General features: G+C 42.5%; 1 protein-coding gene across 3 annotated transcripts in view; it reads left to right on the top strand.

The window, feature by feature from the left end:
* LOC110537396 (protein POF1B) overlaps window positions 1–22,060 on the top strand; it is a 33,927-nt gene continuing 11,867 nt past the window's right edge. For 2 of the 3 annotated variants that reach the window (XM_021623417.2, XM_021623416.2), the window contains exons 1-2: window positions 1–573; window positions 2,791–2,922. In XM_021623417.2, coding sequence (XP_021479092.2) covers window positions 235–573; window positions 2,791–2,922 — 471 coding nt within the window. In that variant the 5' untranslated portion in view covers window positions 1–234. The remainder of the gene's footprint in view (window positions 574–2,790; window positions 2,923–22,060) is intronic. The other variant, XM_036937375.1, reaches the window with a different exon arrangement.

Genomic DNA, 22,060 nt, shown 5'->3' with positions numbered 1-22,060 from the left:
GTAGTCTATTATGCAAATCACTTTCTCTTTCAAGGAAGTTCAGCGTTTCATAGGGACTGGATTTATTTGATTTAGCCTTCACTCTGCAACTATTTTTCATGAAGTAGGCTGTTCGATTGTCTTCGATAATAAAGGTCGCATGCGAGCACACATGGTCTAACAAGGCCACTTTGGATAAACTTGGTAAATAGCCGTTTTCAAAGTTTCTGTCTGGGCGTAATTCTTCGCAGCAAGATGTCTATACACAATACCTCCACATCATACAGGACCGTCAGCGTCTCGTCGGACCCGGCCACCACAGTTCTATCCTCGGGCCAATACATCGACGGTTACAGAACTATGAGTGTTTCGCCTGCTCCGGTACAGTATGGTATCGGTAATGGCTACGAGACCGTGCGCTACCTGATGCCCGTACAGCAGCCGATGCAGCAGCAGCAGATGCAGTACGTACTGGTCAACCAGGCCCCTCAGGTTATGCAGCAAATGGTGTCACCTGTATATTTGCAGAATATGCAGAGGGTCAGCGTGAGTAGTTTGGAAGAATCTGACATCTACCGACAACAAAATGTAGAGGTGAGTTTATTACAACACACTGTATGATGGGGTTAATGAACAAATGGGGTTAATGCCTAAAAGAGTATGAGTTTAACATTTTATAATATTTGTATATAATTTATTTTAAGAATGGTAAGAACTGTTAACACTTGGGCATCTTTGGCTCTCATTAGAAAATCCACCCATGTGCAAATAAAATAACAGTTTGTCAGTGCAGGTCGACATGACAGGTATATCATAATCTGCCCAGTGCATTGTCTTTACACCATTCATTCTTTCTTTGATACTGTATAGAAAAAAATCCACATGCTTGTGATAGTGATTTGGCAGTAGGCTAAAGGAACAACAATTTGCTCCAGTATGACCCTGAGGGCTTCATTTGAACAAACCTAATGCAATGGTAAATCTAAGCTTTGGTGGTAACCCTAGGGGTGTGTCAGAAATACTTTTGCTATTTTCACAACCAGAATTATGGGCGCGTAGCTGGTGGTGGCGGGAAATGTGTGGGTTTTGATGAATAAACAAGTTGAAGGTTTGTAGAGGCTTGAATCAGAAAGTGCTCCATGGCTAAATATGTGGTTCGTTCAAGTTGTGCATTTATGGTCTTTTATGTATTGCGTTGTCATCCACTCCAATTTGAATGTTAGCCCAATATAGAGCCTAGTATGTTAAATAGCCTACAGAAACAAAAAAAAACAAAATGTAGGCCTATCTCTAATTTGCTAAATATGTTTAACATAATTTTTAACATTAAATGCATGGCTTCAATATGGAAATATATTGTTAGCATACCATTTGCACTGATATAGGCCTACTGTAAAATGCATTATGTCTGAGCCATGGACATGCCAAACGTTGTCAATAAGCAAGATTACATTCACTATAAATTAGACCTTGAAAGAGAGTGAATAATTCTAAAAAAATGTAACAACAACTTGTTTTAAATAGGCTATGTCTACAGTTAGAGGCACCATCATTTCTCCCCGTGGGCATATAATATTAGGCCTAAAAGACAACGTAGACTATGGAGGTTTTTACACACATTCAAACTTTTCACAGGACCCCGAAAAAGATCCAATATAAAGAGAAAGGGGGACTGTCCACTCACCGTTACTGCTTCCAAATATATATATAGCTATAGCATACCATCGCTGTCGATATGGCCAGTAGTGCCTTTGCCACGTGAAAGGTAAACAAACAAACAGGAAATATAACCTACAAGCGGATTCAGCACCTTGGACAGAAAATTCTCGCGATTTGACAGTTCGGTCCAACAGAGGAAAGTGGAAGAGTTTTTTTTTAATCAAAATTATAAAGTATTTTTAAATTACTTGATGTTCCTAAACAAGCTTCCTACAGTCACTGACACCTTTCATGGAATGGGCATTGCACATAATGAGTCTAAACATTTCAGAGAAGCTGGACAAAAATCATGTCCAATATAAATAAATAAAATACAATGTCTGTTGACTATTTTGCTGTTTGTGATATTTTCATAAAACATTGGTGATGTAGGCCTACATAAGGCTACTGTTTGTGCCTCAGCTGGTAAAATCAATGCCATAACCAATTACATTAGGCGGGTCTACCTCTAAGACCAGCTTTTGGTCGGTCTTAAATATCTCTATTTGCGCTCACTGAAATTGGCATATTGGTGCATGTTTTTAAGGACACACCTCATATTTCCGCCCCTCTCACCTCAGAACAAGACCGCTGATGTTAGACAGGTAAATTGCCGAACCTGTCTTAGGTCTGGAAAATGCCAGTATGCCAATTTCTACGCAATTTTCAAAATTGCAAACTAACGGATGTTTGACATTTGAGCCTCCTTTATACTTCCAGCCTGAAAATGCATCTCTGAGCCTGAGAAAAGCACACAGATGAAAGAAGCATGCTTTCCTGAATGCTTGTCTTTACTTGGATCCCACAGGGTACTCCTGTTACGGAGCCACACCTAGTCAAGTTTAAACCAGCCGTCACACCTTATTACAACTAAATAATAAATACACTTCTTACAACCCTCTGATTCAGCAGCCCCAGTCATCACTCTTATCTGCAGCAGTGTTTCTCGTTGAACTTTCAGGTTCATCATCAAACCAGTGCCACAGAAATACAAGTATTTTTCCTTCTTAGAAATTTGATGTGTAACACAAATTACATAGTAAGTGCTACCAGTAATATTCTAGAACCTATACTGTTAATGACCCTGTGCCTGTTTTTTTTTGCTTCCTTCAGAATATCGATGGCAAAACTCCTTCTGTCTTCAGCCAGACATCTAGCTCCATCAAGAGCCCTGAGCCTGGTGTCGGAGAGGAGGAGGAGGAAGAGGAAGAGGAGGAGGAGGAAGAAGAGGAGGAGGAGGAGGTGGTGAGAGGGACTATACACACCTGCACACACATTGAATTTACTTGCGTACTGCTCTTCACACAGACACACACACATACATCTTCCTACATGCAAACCTGTTTAGTGCACATGAAAGCATCTAATTACACATGCACCCATTTTAATTTTATTCAAAATACAATTGTAAGGAAACCAGCTGCGATAGGATTGTGAGTTGGCTCAACAAAAAATATGTTGAGCAAACTCACAACAAAAAGTTTGTGAGTGAACATTTTGTTGAGCAAACTCTCAATGGCAGCTTGTTGCCTTACAATTGTATGTTGAATCAGCATCTTTTGTTTTCACAGTGTGGGTGTACAGCACTGCACTTAAGTCAATTATTCATGCAAGTAGTCATGCAAGCACACTGTAAATAATGCTGAGAGCTAACACACACACACTACAGTCCTGGAATATATTTGCCTGCCTGGACCTTTATTTCTGGAGTCAGGTCTATTGACCGCTTATGACCCTGTTCACAGCTGTTTCTCAAATAACTTTTATGGAACTATGGTAATTACCTAATGGTGCGGTCATTGTATTGAGCACTTAAGCTTGGCCTAGTTTGACCTAGTGGTTGCTTTGGAGCTTTTAACATGCCTTTACCAGAACAATGAGCCAATCACACACACACCTTTGACTAAAGTTTGGCCTTTTCGATACCGTTGGTTTTATGAATAGAGAACACTACCAGTATTACAGCTGAACTTTGTTCATCAGCATTGTCCCTAGTCTTATGCAACACTGTGCGTGGGGCCAGGTTAGGGTGCGGCATGCCACCCTGTTACCAAGAAGCCTTTGCTGTGGTCAGAGGCGGCAGCTCTTTTTGATCAGACCAGAGATGCCATGAAGATAGCTGTTGTCAAAACAGAGAAAAAAAAACGTTATTCATGTGTGGTGTTGTTATCACCTGGCTTTCATTTCAATTTGCTGTTCAGTATTGTCTTGTCAAATAATCATCACGGCGTCCTTGGGTCATGTCAAAGTGTGTGTGACTAAGTGTGTGAGTACATGTGTGTGTGTTAATGTGTAGATTGTGTCTGACCGAGGATATCTTTTTAGCCACTTGAAGAGGCATACTGAGCGTCTGAGGAGTTATTAGCATATTGTCTTTGTTTAAGTTGTTCTAGGTTATTGTCAACTCACTTTGTGTTGTGACATGCCTACGTTGTTCAGGCTTGCATTCAACATATTTTAAGAATAAAATGAAGCATTCATGAATTCCAAGATCAAGACGCTTCAGGGCGTACAGCCATAGACTTAACGTTCTTCAGGGATTCAGTTTTCCTTTCTCACTGAATCACATAGAACATATCCATTAATCACTACTGATTGTCAGGTACATTGTGAAGGGAGGACTGATCCAGCTTGTTCCTAACCACACCACACCTACGTGTGTTATTGTATCTGGAAGAGTTGAGGTTGAAAGACAGAATTCTAGGTTTCTTACTTTCTTCACACTAAGGAAAAAACCGCAGCACTCTAACGTGAATGTTAGTTTCCTCCTATAAAGATGTTGGGATTTAAAGTGATGTATCAAAACAAATTTCAGTCAGCTTTGTTGCCCTGAGGGACTAAGATAATCACTTATCTTCTAATATTCTGCTTGCATAACTAAGGAAAATGTAGGCAAGTTAGTAGACGGCTCTACACACAGGAACTTTCTCTCACCCCCAAATTAGATTACTTTGTGCAGGCCCGGTCTTGGCCACTCTGCTGCCCTAGGCGAGGCAAAAGTAATTGCAGCCCTTCTAAACCCTGCAAATCTACACAAGTCCCAGTAAGCAAAATTATGTTGAAAAGACGTCATTACTGCGAATTTGAAGTTAGGTTCATTTTAGTTTCTGAATGAAAGGTTAAAATACTTATTTCCCGGACGTTGAAATTAGGTTCATTATCGGTTCTTAATGAAAGTTGATAAGACGTCAGTTATAGATGTCTATTTTCGGACCAAATCAACGCTGGTCCAGACCGGACCAAATCAACACTGGTCCAGACCGGACCAAATCAACGCTGGTCCAGACCGGACCAAATCAACGCTGGTCCAGACCGGACTAAATCAACGCTGGTCCAGACCGGACCAAATCAACGCTGGTCCAGACCATACCAAATCAACACTGGTCCAGACCATACCAAATCAACGCTGGTCCAGACCATACCAAATCAACGCTGGTCCAGACCGGACCAAATCAACGCTGGTCCAGACCATACCAAATCAACGCTGGTCCAGACCGGACCAAATCAACGCTGGTCCAGACCGGACCAAATCAACGCTGGTCCAGACCGGACCAAATCAACGCTGGTCCAGACCATACCAAATCAACGCTGGTCCAGACCGGACCAAATCAACGCTGGTCCAGACCATACCAAATCAACGCTGGTCCAGACCGGACCAAATCTGAAACAAACATTGATGTCAATGATTGGTTCAAGGCCTGTCTGGACCGCCCCCAAAAAACACAGCCGGACCAGACAGGACCAAAAAAAGATGTCCAAAAGATATCAGTGTTGGTCCGTGCTTAATTGGGTGTAGCCTACAGATACCAATTCCGATTTTTTGGGGGGACAAAACTTACAGATACCGATAATATCTGTCAATTATACTGTTTGACTGTGGGGAAATTAAATGTTGTAATTTTTCCACACTGAATTCTTGTACGTTTCCTTCCAAAAGAGCAATTGTCCAATAACTATGCTTCAAATGTTGTGTCATTTTTGTCACAATGTATGAAATCATCATGAGAATGGCCGCAAGTGTTCAGATGAGCATGACATTCCCTTTTTTCAACCTATTTATTGAATATCTGTTGAATTATCGTCCGATACTGATATAGCGGTAAAAGGCCAATATCGACGATCATGAACCGATATATTGGTCAGACTCTAAATGTTTCTATGTCAAACTTGTTTTTTGCAAATAGGCAGCAGCCGGTTTAATTGCCATTTGGATCTAGACAGGTTCTTTCAGTCTCTGGCCTGTATTCCCACGATACACTAACAGCCCAGCGATGATAATGACTGGGCTTGGCATTTTATTGGCACACTGCTGCCCTTGATGATTGGGAAGACAAGGTACATACAGGTAGTTGATTACTCAATAACTAGTGGTTACAGGCCTGTACACGGTAAAATGGTTTGCTGATCATTTTGGATTCTGTGTTGTATGTGTTGAGTGCTGTGCGTGTGTGCCTGGGTGTGCGTGCGCGAGTTTGTGTGTTTGTGTATGACCAAACAGACCTACATTTTATTTGCATATGTCCTTGTTATTGTTTATCTTATGCCTTCACATTCCTGTGAGGTCCCTCCAGTGTCAAATGGTCAGACTGTTAGAACGCTAACATGCCCTCCCACTCTACACAGGCAGTGTCACAATACCCCAGACTCTGCTGTTACAGTGTAATACTGATGCCCTGGTTCATACTCCTGTCCTGACCTACATCAGTATTCACATGGACACACAGGGCCTTTGTGGATAAGGCAATAAAGTCTAGAAGGACTGGACACACTTCCAGGTAGAGCCATCATGATGTATTGCCTTCAAGTTTTCGATTACAGATGTATACATAGTTTAAGGGGATTGCTGTCTCAGATTCTATTTTAAAAAATACATTTGTTTTGAAGGGATCACATTTTTATTTAGATCAAATTGTATGTGATACAAACCATATACAAGTGTGCTTTTCACTCTAGATAAATGAGTGTCTGGGTTTATAAGTGCTTTCTTTAGAAGATGGAGGAATTTGAAATAGGGTCTGATCAATGACTATATAATGGCTGTGTTTAGTAATATCCTACTCCCCCCAGAGAGGGGAAGCTGGTTCAGCTGGATGGGTGTGTACAGTGTAGTATGGATTTTAAGGGCAATTCCATGATAGCATAGCCTGGAAATAGGTTTGGTATCTCAGATGAATCTGTCAGTTCTCACATAGAAACTTAATTGGGAGGAAGGATGTTTAATATGCTTTTACATTTGTAACACAAACCATTTTTGAGAAAATCATGATTAAAGTGACAATTTTAGGCCTTTTTTTTTTAGAGCTATACAGGCCTCATGTAAGGCCCTATGATCCATGAACTGTACATTATACAGACAACACCTCCTAACAGTGTGCTCTAAAATATGGAGCATCGCTACATTCTAAAATACGATTTTACACATGAATGAGAACTCCCTCAGCTGGTGATTTGCTAAATGCGCAATCCTACAGGTTAATGACCTATAATGTACATTTCTATGTTTAAAATGTATAATTTCCTCAGAAGGAGCAGAGAGCCACTCTGGAAATGTGATGTGTTTTAAGAGTATATTGTTCTAAAAATAAGCAAAATCAAAAAAGGGGCCTTTAATGTGATTTTTTATATTTCAGAATATAGCCATACATATTTTATAGCACACTGTTAGGAGTATGACACCAAGGTTTTGTCTGTATCATGTACGGTTCATGGATCATAGGACCTTACAGGAGGCATGTATACGTCTAAAAGAGGCCTAAAATGGTCACTATCATCATGATTTTCTCAAAAAATGGGTTGTGATACAAATGTAAAAAGCATTTTAAGCATCCTTCCTCCCAATGAAGTGAGAATTGCCAGAGCACTCTGTGGTACCTAAAAATATCTTTGGACTAAGCTGCTGTGGAATTGCCCATAAAATACAATCTCCTAACAGCAATCCTTCAGAGCTGGTTGTTAATTAACTATGATAAGGATAAGCATATTCAGCTCATAATGACATGTTGTCTTGACTCACAGCCAACATCCTAATGATATAGCCCATGTGTATGCAATACAACATAGTAAGATAAGAATGTAAAATAGAAGGGCTTGTTTGTTTCTGCATTCTTCTAGCACAATACAGTGCCTTGCGAAAGTATTCGGCCCCCTTGAACTTTGCGACCTTTTGCCACATTTCAGGCTTCAAACATAAAGATATAAAACTGTATTTTTTTGTGAAGAATCAACAACAAGTGGGACACAATCATGAAGTGGAATGACATTTATTGGATATTTCAAACTTTTTTAACAAATCAAAAACTGAAAAATTGGGCGTGCAAAATTATTCAGCCCCCTTAAGTTAATACTTTGTAGCGCCACCTTTTGCTGCGATTACAGCTGTAAGTCGCTTGGGGTATGTCTCTATCAGTTTTGCACATCGAGAGACTGACATTTTTTCCCATTCCTCCTTGCAAAACAGCTCGAGCTCAGTGAGCCATTTGTGAACAGCAGTTTTCAGTTCTTTCCACAGATTCTCGATTGGATTCAGGTCTGGACTTTGACTCGACCATTCTAACACCTGGATATGTTTATTTTTGAACCATTCCATTGTAGATTTTGCTTTATGTTTTGGATCATTGTCTTGTTGGAAGACAAATCTCCGTCCCAGTCTCAGGTCTTTTGCAGACTCCATCAGGTTTTCTTCCAGAATGGTCCTGTATTTGGCTCCATCCATCTTCCCATCAATTTTAACCATCTTCCCTGTCCCTGCTGAAGAAAAGCAGGCCCAAACCATGATGCTGCCACCACCATGGTTGACAGTGGGGATGGTGTGTTCAGCTGTGTTGCTTTTACGCCAAACATAACGTTTTGCATTGTTGCCAAAAAGTTCAATTTTGGTTTTATCTGACCAGAGCACCTTCTTCCACATGTTTGGTGTGTCTCCCAGGTGGCTTGTGGCAAACTTTAAACGACACTTTTTATGGATATCTTTAAGAAATGGCTTTCTTCTTGCCACTCTTCCATAAAGGCCAGATTTGTGCAATATACGACTGATTGTTGTCCTATGGACAGAGTCTCCCACCTCAGCTGTAGATCTCTGCAGTTCATCCAGAGTGATCATGGGCCTCTTGGCTGCATCTCTGATCAGTCTTCTCCTTGTATGAGCTGAAAGTTTAGAGGGACGGCCAGGTCTTGGTAGATTTGCAGTGGTCTGATACTCCTTCCATTTCAATATTATCGCTTGCACAGTGCTCCTTGGGATGTTTAAAGCTTGGGAAATCTTTTTGTATCCAAATCCGGCTTTAAACTTCTTCACAACAGTATCTCGGACCTGCCTGGTGTGTTCCTTGTTCTTCATGATGCTCTCTGCGCATTTAACGGACCTCTGAGACTATCACAGTGCAGGTGCATTTATACGGAGACTTGATTACACACAGGTGGATTGTATTTATCATCATTAGTCATTTAGGTCAACATTGGATCATTCAGAGATCCTCACTGAACTTCTGGAGAGAGTTTGCTGCACTGAAAGTAAAGGGGCTGAATAATTTTGCACGCCCAATTTTTCAGTTTTTGATTTGTTAAAAAAGTTTGAAATATCCAATAAATGTCGTTCCACTTCATGATTGTGTCCCACTTGTTGTTGATTCTTCCCAAAAAAATACAGTTTTATATCTTTATGTTTGAAGCCTGAAATGTGGCAAAAGGTCGCAAAGTTCAAGGGGGCCGAATACTTTCGCAAGGCACTGTATCTATAGCTCAGCTAACACCTTTATTGTTCTCCTTCTCTTTCATCTGCTTCTCCCTGCTTTCCCACCGTTTCTCCTGCTTTACTATCACTCTCACCCTGCCATACCATTACCCCATAGTTATCTCCCATACCATTACCCCATAGTTCTCTCCCATACCATTACCCCATAGTTCTCTCCCATACCATTACCCCATAGTTCTCTCTCCCATACCATTACCCCATAGTTCTCTCCCATACCATTACCCCATAGTTCTCTCCCCCATTCCATTACCCCATAGTTTTCTCTCCCATACCATTACCCCATAGTTTTCTCTCCCATACCATTACCCCATAGTTTTCTCTCCCATACCATTACCCCATAGTTTTCTCTCCTATACCATTACCTCATAATGATCCCCCTCCCCCCTATACCATTGCCTCATAGATTTCACCCTCTCCTATACCATCACCTCACAGTGATCACAAGTAAAGTGATCAAAAGTATCTATATCTACAGTAAAACGAGACCTATATCAACATAACCTGAAAGGCCACTCAGCAAGGAAGAAGCCACTGCTCGAAAACCGCCATAAACAATCCAGACTATGGTTTGCAACTGCACATGAGGACAAAGATCGTACTTTTTGGAGACATGTCCTCTGGTCTGATGAAACAAAATAGAACTGTTTGGCCATAATGACCATCGTTATGTTTGGAACAAAAAGGGGTAGGTTTGCAAGCCGACGAACATCATTCCAACCGTGAAGCACGGGGGTGGCAGCATCATGTTGTGGGGGTGCTTTGCTGCAAGAGGGACTGGTGCACTTCACAAAATAAATGGCATCATGAGGAAGGAAAATGATGTGGATATATTGAAGCAACATCTCAAGACATCAGTCAGGAAGTTAAAGCTTGGTCGCAAATGGGTCTTCCAAATGGACAATGACCCCAAGCATACTTTCAAAGTTGTGGCAAAATGGCTTAAGGACAAAAAAGTCAAGGTAATTGGAGTGGCCATCACAAAGCCCCGACCTCAATCCTATAGAAAATTTGTGGGCTGAACTGAACAAGCGTGTGTGAGCAAGGAGGCCTACAACCTGACTCAGTTACATCAGCTCTGTCAGAAGGAATGGGCCAAAATTCACCCAAATTATTGTGGGAAGCTTGTGGAAGGCTACCCAAAACATTTGACCCAAATTAAACAATTTAAAGGCAATGCTACCAAATACTAATTGAGTGTATGTAAACTTCTAACCCACTGGGAATGTGATGAAAGAAATAAAAGCTGAAATAATTCATTCTCTCTACTATTATTCTGACATTTCACATTCTTGACCTAAGACAGGGAATTTGTACTCTGATTAAATGTCAGTAATTGTGAAAAACTGAGTTTAAATGTATTTGGCTAAGGTGTATGTAAACTTCCAACTTCAACTGTAGTAACCAAACAAGTGTTAAACAAATCAAAATATATTTAACATTTTAGATTCTTCAAAGTAGCCACCCGTTGCCTTGATGACAGCTTTGCACACTCTTAGCATTCTCTCAATCAGCTTCTCCTGGAATGCTTCTCGAATAGTCTTGAAGGAGTTCCCACATATACTGAGCACTTGTTGGCTGCATTTCCTTCACTCTGTGGTCCAACTCATCCCAAAACATCTCAATTGGGTTGAGTTTTGGTGATTGTGGAGGCCAGGTCATCAAATGCAGCACTCCATTACTCTAATTGGTCAAATACAGCCTGGAGGTGTGTTGGGTCATTGTCCTGTTGGAAAAGCAAATGATAGTCCCACTACGCGCAAACCAGATGGGATGGTGTATTGCTGCAGAATGCTGTGGTAGCCATGCTGGTTAAGTGTGTTGAATTCTAAATAAATCACTGACAGTGTCACCAGAAAAGCACCCCCACACCATCACACCTCCTCCTCCATGCTTCATGGTGGGAACCCCACATGTGGAGATCCTCCGTTCACCTACTCTGCGTTTCACAAAGACACGGCAGTTGGAACCAAAAATCTCCAATTTGGACTTACACCGGTCTAATGTCTATTGCTCATGTTTCTTGGCCAAAGCAAATATCTTCTCCTTATTGGTGTCCTTTAAAATCAAATCAAATTTTATTAGTCACATGCGCCGAATACAACAACCTTACAGTGAAATTCTTACTTACAAGCAAGCCCCTGACCAACAATGCAGTTTAGTAGTGGTTTCCTTTAGTAGTGGTTTCTTTGCAGCAATTCGACCATGAAGGCCTGATTCACACAGTCTCCTCTGAACAGGCTGGAGAGTATCGTCGTCCGAAGGAGGAGATGGAGACAGCTAAAGCGGAACGGCGACGTTACGAGGAGTCGGCTCAACGAAGCAAGCACGAGAGGCACACGGGGGACACACGGGGAGATTGGCGGAGTCAGGGTTCAGACCTTAGCCAACTCCCCGTGTTTACCGTGGGGAGCGAGTGACGGGTCAAGCACCCACGTTATCCTGCACCAGCTCTACGCATGGTATCCCCAGTTCGCCAGCACAACCCAGTGCGGCCTTTTCCAGCTCCCCGCACTTACCGGGCTACGGGGGGTATCCAGCCAGGACGAGTTGTGCCAGCTCTGCGCTCCAGACCCCGGTGCGCCCCCACGGTCCAGTGTGTCCTGCGCTGGCTCTACGCACTATGCCTCCATTGCACCGTCATAGCTCAGTGCGTCCGGTGCCAGCTCTCCACAATCACAGAGCTAGAGTTGGTATCCAGCCAGGACGTGTTGTGGCAGCTCCACTCACTAGGCTGCCAGTATGTCTCCTCAGTCCGGTGAGACCTGTTCCGGCTCCACGTATGAAGCCTCCAGTGATGATCCATGGCCCGAAGCCTCCAGTGATAACCCATGGCCTGGAGCCTCCTGTGATGATCCATGGCCCAGGGGCCTGTAGTGGTAATCCATGGCACGAAGCCTCCAGTGATGATCCATGGCCCGGAGCCTGTGGTGATGATCCATGGCAAGGAGCCTGCAACGACGGTCCCCAGCGACGGTCCGCAGTCCGGAGTCTTCAGTGACGAGCTGCAATCCAGAGGCGCCAGCGGGGGTTCCCAGTCCAGAGCCTCCGGCGACGATCTGCAGTCCGGAGCCTCCAGTGGTGGTTCCCAGTTCAGAGTCTCCGGCGACGATCCATGGTCCGGTTCCACAGAAGAGGAGGGATCAGCGTAGGGAGTGGGGGCTACGTCCCGAACCGGAGCCGCCCCTATAGGTTCAGGTTTGCGGCCGGGAGTCCTCACCTTTGGTGGGTCACGCCCTGACCTTAGAGACAGGGGTCACGACAGGGGTCACGCCCTGACCTTAGAGAGCCGTTTTATTTCTCTATTTGGTTAGGTCAGGGTGTGATTTGGGGCGGGCATTCTATGTTGTCTATTTCTTTGTTTTTGGCCGAGTATGGTTCCCAATCAGAGGCAACTGTCTATCGTTGTCTCTGATTGGGAATCATACTTAGGCAGCCCTTTTTCACACTTTCTGTTGTGGGATCTTGTTTTTGCACAGTTGCTGTTAGCCCTGCAGAACTTTACATTTGTTTATATTTTGTTGTTTTTTGGTGTCGTTTTTAATAAAATAAAAATGTATGCCTACCACGCTGCACCTTGGTCTCATTCCGACAACAGCCGTAACAAAGAGTGTGCAAAGCTGTCATCAAGGAAAAGGGTGGCAACCTAATTTAACACCTTTTTTGGTTACTACATGATTCCATATGTTATTTCATAGTTTTGATGTCTTCACTATTATTCTACAATGTATAAAATAGTAAATATAAGAAAAACCCTAGAATGAGTAAGTGTGTCCAAACTTCTGACTGGTACTATAGGTTTAACTATATGGAAACAGATACAAATGTAGGATCTTAATTTAAGCCAGTTTGCTACAGCTGAAAAATGATCCTGCAGTAACAGGAAATGTACATTTTTATGTGGATTATATGGACATTTTCCGCAAGGGAAAATCAAGTCTGACGTTTCAAAGTGGAAATTACAAACTTCAGAAGCCTTTTTAAACCTCAAATACACTACACATATTAACAAGCATTGCATGAAAGTTATCCTACAACAGGGTTATCAAATAAAAATATTTAGGTTTGACTCAAAGGGTATCTTGACCTTACAGTCTGGTAACCTATGTGTATTTGTATAGATATAGAGAAGTTTCACTCCGGGTTTAGCTAACCTCACCATTGTGCTTGAACTTAGGTATGCATGCCAAGTTCAGTTGTATCCATATAAGTTTAACTCCGTGCTATGGAGGGGCAGCATCATAAAGTGTTTACAGAGCATGTTGCTTCTTGCCTCAGGTGTTGCTCTGTTCTCCAAACCGGTTGAGTGGCAGCCAGCTTCAGGGCCAAGTCTGTCACCATAACCTCTACCAACTACCTCTCTTTCACTGGAAGAATCCCTGGAATGTTTCCATATCAGACACACCCAACCAGGAGCCAGGCGAGGTTCAAGGACACTCTCCCTCCACATGGGTGATTACACCCAAAACACAGCAGTGCAGGCAGGAGCGAATAAGCCAAACTATCACTTTTCTCTCCACATTAAAAAGCCCCTTATTAATAACGCCTTGTCACTCATCACATAGTACAGTATATGTCATAATATATTGGATTTATTTATTTAAACTTTATTTTACAAGGCAAGTCAGTTAAGAACAAATTCTTATTCACAATGACGGCATACCCCGGCCAAACCCTAACCCGGACGACGCTGGGACAATTGTGCGCCGCCCTATGGGACTCCCAATCACAGCCAGTTGTGATACAGCCTGGAATTGAACCAGGGTCTGTAGTGATGCCTCTAGCACTGAGATGCAGTTCCTTAGACCGCTGCGCCACTCAGAAGCCCAAAGATTAGCGCCCGACATGGCGCTAATATCTGAGATGTTATGACAGAAAGGGTAGGGGAGAGAGAAGGGGAAATAGAGGGTGACAGTTTTTTAGATGATTACAGTATTATAGAGCAGTGAGGAGGAGCTCCGTGGACCCTTTCTGTCCAGAAGTAATTTTGCCAGTCATTGTAGCCATTGGCGCTCTATAGTTGCTTTTTTCTCAAGTTTTCTTGTGTCAATTAACTTGTGACATTCTTTGATTACTCATTATACTAATGAAGTCAGATTTAATCAATAAATACTATAGTCAGTTTAAAAATGGCTAAGGGTACACAAGACTGTGTACATATCTGCCTGTGTTGGCTAAATCACTACATATCCCATCGGACCAAGCAGGGAGAGGCTGCCCGTTTTTACAGTTCCAAGACCTGACTACGCCAATGATGCCGGTGGATCCCAAAACTGAATTTGGACCCGCGTTAAGTAGCAATGATATTCTTCGCCACCTTTGTCTTATAACACACGAAATAGCATGAACCAGTCATAACTATTCAACAAAACAAATAATTTTCAAGTTTCTTTCCAGCAAATGTCTTAGTTATATGATTGAATAACTAGCAAAGGAGTTATTAAGTTGAGGGTGCAGTTTTTATGACGTTTGGCAATGTGGGATGAAAACTATCATTGTTCAGCCAGTAAAAAACGGGGGAAACAAGCTCGGGACAGGATATAGCTTTTTATGCCCTAATATCAGGAGCTGGCGTTCGATTAAACAATTCAGAGACTGAAACAAATACATCAGATGACAAATATTTAAGTAGAGCGACTCGATATACAAATCCTGAAATCAGCTGTAACTGTTAAAAGTAAAACAGAGCTTAAAACGGTGTTTCAGTGAACCTGAATCCAGAAAATTGTACAGCAAATTATCCAGTGTTTGACCATGTTAAATTTAACCCTGGGCCGGTGTCTATACTGGTCCACACTTTTGAGTGTTAAATTAACAGTGTGCTTTGTGCTGACACTGTTACACTTTGTTAATGTTAGGCAATGAACACTTTCAGTGTTATGCAATAACACCTCATATAGTATTTTTAATGTTGCGTTGAACCCCCCTTGCTTAAACCAAGAGGTTCATACAAGGTTGGGTAATGGACATTTACAAAAATATTTACAGGTCTTTATTGCCACATGCTCTTATGTAAGCGCCTATACTGTAAATACTTTAGAACTGGCAGCAGACATGCTAAAACTTTAATGAATATGTTATAGGAAAAATGTTATATTTTCTACATTGTAGAATAATAGTGAAGACATCAAAACTATGAAATAACACATATGGAGTCATGTAGTAACCAAAAAAGAGTTAACCAAATCATTTTTTAAATATTTTATTTTATTTTAGATTCTTTAAAGTAGCCACACTTTGCCTTAATGACAGCTTTGCATTCTCTCAACCAGCTTCATGAGGTAGTCACCTGGAATGCTTTTCCAACAGTCGTGAATGAGTTCCCACATATGCTGAGCACTTGTTGGCTGCTTTTCCTTCACTCTGAGGTCCGACTCACTCCAAACCATCTCAATTGGGTTGAGGCTGTGTGATTGTGGAGGCCAGGTCATCTGATGCAGCACTCCATCACTCCCCTTCTTGGTCAAATAACCCTTACACAGCCTGGAGGTGTGTTTTGAGTCATTGTCTTGTTGAAAAACAAATGATAGTCACACTAAGCACAAACTGGATGGGATGGCGTATCACTGCAGAATGCTGTGTTAGCCATGCTGGTTAAGTGTGCCTTGAATTTTAAATAAATCACTGACAGTGTCACCAGCAAAGCACCCCCACACCATCACACCTCCTCCTCCATGCTTCATAGTGGGAACCCAAAATGCGGAGATCATCCGTTCACCTACTCTGCGTCTCACAAAGACACGGCGGTCGGAACCAAAAATTGCAAATTTGGACTAATCAGACCAAAGAACAGATTTCCACCTGTCTAATGTCCATTGCTCGTGTTTGTTGGCCCAAGCAAGTCTCTTCTTATTGACGTCCTTTAGTAGTGGTTTCTTTGCAGAAATTTGACCTATGAAGGTCTGATTCACGTACTCCTCTGAGCAGTTGATGTTGATATGTGTATGTAACTTGTGTCTGTAACTAACTATGTGAAGTGCAATCTGAGGTGCCGTTAATTGACCATTTCTGAGGCTGGTAACTCTAATGAACTTATCCTCTGCAGCAGAGGTAACTCTGGGTCTTCCTTTCCTGTGGCGGTCTTCATGAGATCCAGTTTCATCATAGCGCTTGATGGTTTTTGTGACTGCATTTGAAGAAATGTTCAAAGTTCTTGTCATTTTCTGCATTGACTGACCTTCATGTCTTAAAGTAATGATGGACTGTCGTTTCTCTTTGCTTATATGTGCTGTTGTGCTGTGGCTACTTTGAATAATCTAAAATATAACACTATTACTACATGATTCCATATGTGTTATTTCATAGTTTTGATGTCTTCACTGTTATTCTACAATATAGAAAAAAAGTTTTTAAGTAAAGAAAAACCCTGCAATGAGTAGGTGTGTCCAAACTTTTGACTGGTACTGTGTGTATATACAGTTGAAGTCAGAGGTTTACATACACCTTAACCAAATACATTTTAACTCAGTTTTTCACAATTACTGACATTTAATCCTCGTACAAATTCCCAGTCTTAGGTCAGTTAGGATCACCGCTTCATATTTAGAATGTGAAATGTCAGAATAATAGTAGAGACAATTATTTATTTCAGCTTTTATTTCTGTCATCACATTCCGAATGGATCAGAAGTTTACATACACTCAATTAGTATTTGGTAGAATTGCCTTTTGTAAAGGAGTGTGTAACTGGCTGCAGGGAAGTCAGGCGCAGGAGAGCAGAAATGGGTAGCAAACGGAGCCCTTTTTTGAGGCGAACAAAACATGGCACATAGACAACTAAACACACACGGGTTACAATAACCCGGCGCTAACCAGCCTGGAGTACACATACATTTACATATAGCAATTCCACACACAGACATGGGGAGAAACAGAGGGTTATATGCACGACGAGTAATGAGGGAATGCAAACCAGGTGTGCGGGAAAACAAGACAAAACAAATTGAAAATGAAAGGTGGATCGGCGATGGCTAGAAGACCGGTGACGTCGACCGCCGAACGCCGCCCGAACAAGGAGAGGGACAGACCTCGGTGGAAGTCGTGGCACCTTTAAATTGTTTAACTTGGGTCAAACATTTCCGGTAGCCTTCCACAACTGTGTGTATGTATATATAAACTCAGCAAAAAAAGAAACGTCCCTTTTTCAGGACCCTGTCTTTCAAAGATAATTCATAAAAATCCAAAGAACATCGCAGATCTTCATTGTAAAGGGTTTAAACACTTTTCCCATTCTTGTTCAATGAACCATAAACAATAAAGGAACATGCACCTATGAAACGGTCGTTAAGACACTAACAGCTTACAGATGGTAGGCAATTAAGGTCACAGTTATGAAAACTTAGGACAGTAAAGATGCCTTTCTACTGACTCTGAAAACACCAGAAGAAAGGTGCCCAGGGTCCCTGCTCACCTGCATGAACGTGCCTTAGGCATGCTGCAAGGAAGCATGAGGACTGCAGATGTGGCCAGGGCAATAACTTGCTATGTCCGTCCTGTGGGACGCCTAAGACAGCGCTACAGGGAGACAGGACGGACAGCTGATCATCCTCGCAGTGGCAGACCTCGTGTAACAACACCTGCACAGGATCGGTACATCCGAACATCAAACCTGTGGGACAGGTACCGACCGGATGGCAACAACAACTGCCCAAGTTACACCAGGAACGCACAATCCCTCCATTAGTGCTCAGACTGTTTGCAATAGGCTGAGAGAGGCTGGACTGAGGGCTTGTAGGCCTGTTGTAAGGCAGGTCCTCACCAGACATCACCGGCAACAACGTCGCCTATGGGCACAAACCCACCGTCGCTGAACCAGACAGGACTGGCAAAAAGTGCTCTTCACTGATTCACTGGTTTTGTCTCACCAGGGGTAATGGTCGGATCCGTGTTTATCGTCGAAGGAATGAGCGTTACCCCCTAGGCCTGTACTCTGGAGCGGGATCGATTTGGAGGTGGAGGGTCCGTCATGGTCTGGGGCGGTATGTCACAGCATCATCGGACTGTGCTTGTTGTCATTGCAGGCAATCTCAACGCTGTGCGTTACAGGGAAGACATCCTCCTCCCTCATGTGGTAACCTTCCTGCAGGCTCATCCTGACATGACCCTCCAGCATGACAATGCCACCAGCAATACTGCTCATTCTGTGCGTGATTAACTGCAAGACAGGAATGTCAGTGTTCTGCCAAGACCAGCAAAGAGCCCAGATCTCAATCCCATTGAGCACGTCTGGGACCTGTTGGATCGGAGGGTGAGGGCTAGAGCCATTCCCCCCAGAAATGTCCGGGAACTTGCAGGTGCCTTGGTGGAAGAGTGGGGTAACATCTCACAGCAAGAACTGTGAGAGGAGGCGATGCACTGCAGTACTTAATGCAGCTGGTGGCCACACCAGATACTGACTGTTACTTTTGATTTTGACCCCCCCTTTGTTCAGGGACACATTATTCCATTTATGTTAGTCACATGTCTGTGGAACTTGTTCAATTCTTATGTTCATACCAATATTTACACCTGTTAAGTTTGCTGAAAATAAACGCAGTTGACAGTGAGAGGACGTTTCTTTTTTTGCTGAGTTTATATATATATATACAGTGCCTTGCGAAAGTATTCGGCCCCCTTGAACTTTGCAACCTTTTGCCACATTTCAGGCTTCAAACATAAAGATATAAAACTGTATTTTTTTGTGAAGAATCAACAACAAGTGGGACACAATCATGAAGTGGAACGACATTTATTGGATATTTCAAACTTTTTTAACAAATCAAAAACTGAAAAATTGGGCGTGCAAAATTATTCAGCCCCCTTAAGTTAATACTTTGTAGCGCCCCCTTTTGCTGCGATTACAGCTGTAAGTCACTTGGGGTATGTCTCTATCAGTTTTGCACATCGAGAGACTGACATTTTTTCCCATTCCTCCTTGCAAAACAGCTCGAGCTCAGTGAGGTTGGATGGAGAGCATTTGTGAACAGCAGTTTTCAGTTCTTTCCACAGATTCTCGATTGGATTCAGGTCTGGACTTTGACTTGGCTATTCTAACACCTGGATATGTTTATTTTTGAACCATTCCATTGTAGATTTTGCTTTATGTTTTGGATCATTGTCTTGTTGGAAGACAAATCTCCGTCCCAGTCTCAGGTCTTTTGCAGACTCCATCAGGTTTTCTTCCAGAATGGTCCTGTATTTGGCTCCATCCATCTTCCCATCAATTTTAACCATCTTCCCTGTCCCTGCTGAAGAAAAGCAGGCCCAAACCATGATGCTGCCACCACCATGTTTGACAGTGGGGATGGTGTGTTCAGCTGTGTTGCTTTTACGCCAAACATAACGTTTTGCATTGTTGCCAAAAAGTTCAATTTTGGTATCATCTGACCAGAGCACCTTCTTCCACATGTTTGGTGTGTCTCCCAGGTGGCTTGTGGCAAACTTTTTATGGATATCTTTAAGAAATGGCTTTCTTCTTGCCACTCTTCCATAAAGGCCAGATTTGTGCAATATACGACTGATTGTTGTCCTATGGACAGAGTCTCCCACCTCAGCTGTTGATCTCTGCAGTTCATCCAGAGTGATCATGGGCCTCTTGGCTGCATCTCTGATCAGTCTTCTCCTTGTATGAGCTGAAAGTTTAGAGGGACGGCCAGGTCTTGGTAGATTTGCAGTGGTCTGATACTCCTTCCATTTCAATATTACCGCTTGCACAGTGCTCCTTGGGATGTTAAAAGCTTGGGAAGTATTTTTGTATCCAAATCCGGCTTTAAACTTCTTCACAACAGTATCTCGGACCTGCCTGGTGTGTTCCTTGTTCTTCATGATGCTCTCTGCGCTTTTAACGGACCTCTGAGACTATCACAGTGCAGGTGCATTTATACGGAGACTTGATTACACACAGGTGGATTGTATTTATCCTCATGAGTCATTTAGGTCAACATTGGATCATTCAGTGATCCTCACTGAACTTCTGGAGAGAGTTTGCTGCACTGAAAGTAAAGGGGCTGAATAATTTTGCACGCCCAAGTTTTCAGTTTTTGATTTGTTAAAAATGTTTGAAATATCCAATAAATGTCGTTCCACTTCATGATTGTGTCCCACTTGTTGTTGATTCTTCACAAAAAAATACAGTTTTATATCTTTATGTTTGAAGCCTGAAATGTGGCAAAAGGTCGCAAAGTTCAAGGGGGCCGAATACTTTCGCAAGGCACTGTATACACTGGCAACCTGCATTCAGAATAAATGTCAGGGTTAGGAACATTAATAATGGATACTACCTAAAAAACTTTTCAGTAAAAGGTTGAATAAATCTAAGGGGGAGCGGTAATTACCCGATTCTCATTTGCACTCAAACATATCAGTGTGTGTGCGTGCTTTACGTGTGAACATAAACCTAACCAGCTGAAAACCATAGCTTCCTATTGGCTCAGTCTCCCCTTTGGAATCTGGCCTGACTGGCTGCTGTGCGTTTCCACCACACCTACCATGGTTTGACATTTGATATGGAGGAAGAGATCAGACAGAGAACACTATCTTCTCTCAATCTACTGGCAGTGAAACCAGGCAAAACCAGACTGAAACTCTGATCAGATCAGGCCAAAAACATAAACGTCCGATTTCTAGATTTGTGAATTAGCCAAGATATTACATCAAGGGATATCTGAGACTCTTTCTACAGCCCATTCTTTTTCTCTGACGTTTTCAACGTAAAATGATTATTATTTTTTTTATTTATTTCACCTTTATTTAACCAGGTAGGCTAGTTGAGAACAAGTTCTCATTTACAACTGCGACCTGGCCAAGATAAAGCAACACAGTGCGACACAAACAACAACACAGAGTTACACATGGAATAAACAAACATACAGTCAATAATACAATAGAGAAAGTCTATGTACAGTATGTGCAAATGAGGTAGGATAAGGGAGGTGAGGCAATAAATAGGCCATAGTGGCGAAATTATTACAGCATGGCAAATTAAACACTTGGGTGATAGATGTGCAGAAGATGTGCAAGTAGCGATACTGGGGTGCAAAGGAGCAAAATAAAATTAACAATATGGTGATGACGTATTTGGATGGGCTATTTACAGATGGGCTATGCACAGGTGCCGTGATCTGTGAGCTGCTCTGACAGCCGGTGCTTAAAGCTAGTGAGGGAGATATGAGTCTCCAGCTACAGTGATTTTTGCAGTTCGTTCCAGTCATTGTCAGCAGAGAACTGGAAGGAAAGGTGGCCCGAAGGAGGAATTGGCTTTGGGGGTGACCAGTGAAAAATATACCTGCTGGAGCGCGTGCTGCGGGTGGGTGCCTCTATGGTGACCAGTGAGCTGAGATAAGGCAGGGCTTTATCTAGCAAAGACTTATAGATGACCTGGAGCCAGTGGGTTTGGCGACGGATATGCAGCGAGGGCCAGCCAATGAGAGCATACAGGTCGCAGTGGTGGGTAGTATATGGGGCTTTGGTGACAAAACGGATGGCACTGTGATAGACCGCATCCAATTTGCTGAGTATAGTGTTGGAGGCTATTTTGTAAATGACATCGCCTAAGTCAAGGATTGGTAGGTTAGTCAGTTTTACTCGGGTATGTTTGGCAGCATGTGTGAAGGATGCTTTGTTGCGAAATAGGAAGCCGATTCTAGATGTAATTTTGGAT

Source organism: Oncorhynchus mykiss, chromosome 12 (genome assembly GCF_013265735.2).
Source record: "Oncorhynchus mykiss isolate Arlee chromosome 12, USDA_OmykA_1.1, whole genome shotgun sequence".
In the NCBI taxonomy this organism is placed as follows: domain Eukaryota; kingdom Metazoa; phylum Chordata; class Actinopteri; order Salmoniformes; family Salmonidae; genus Oncorhynchus; species Oncorhynchus mykiss.
This window is presented reverse-complemented; position numbering and strand designations above follow the sequence as displayed.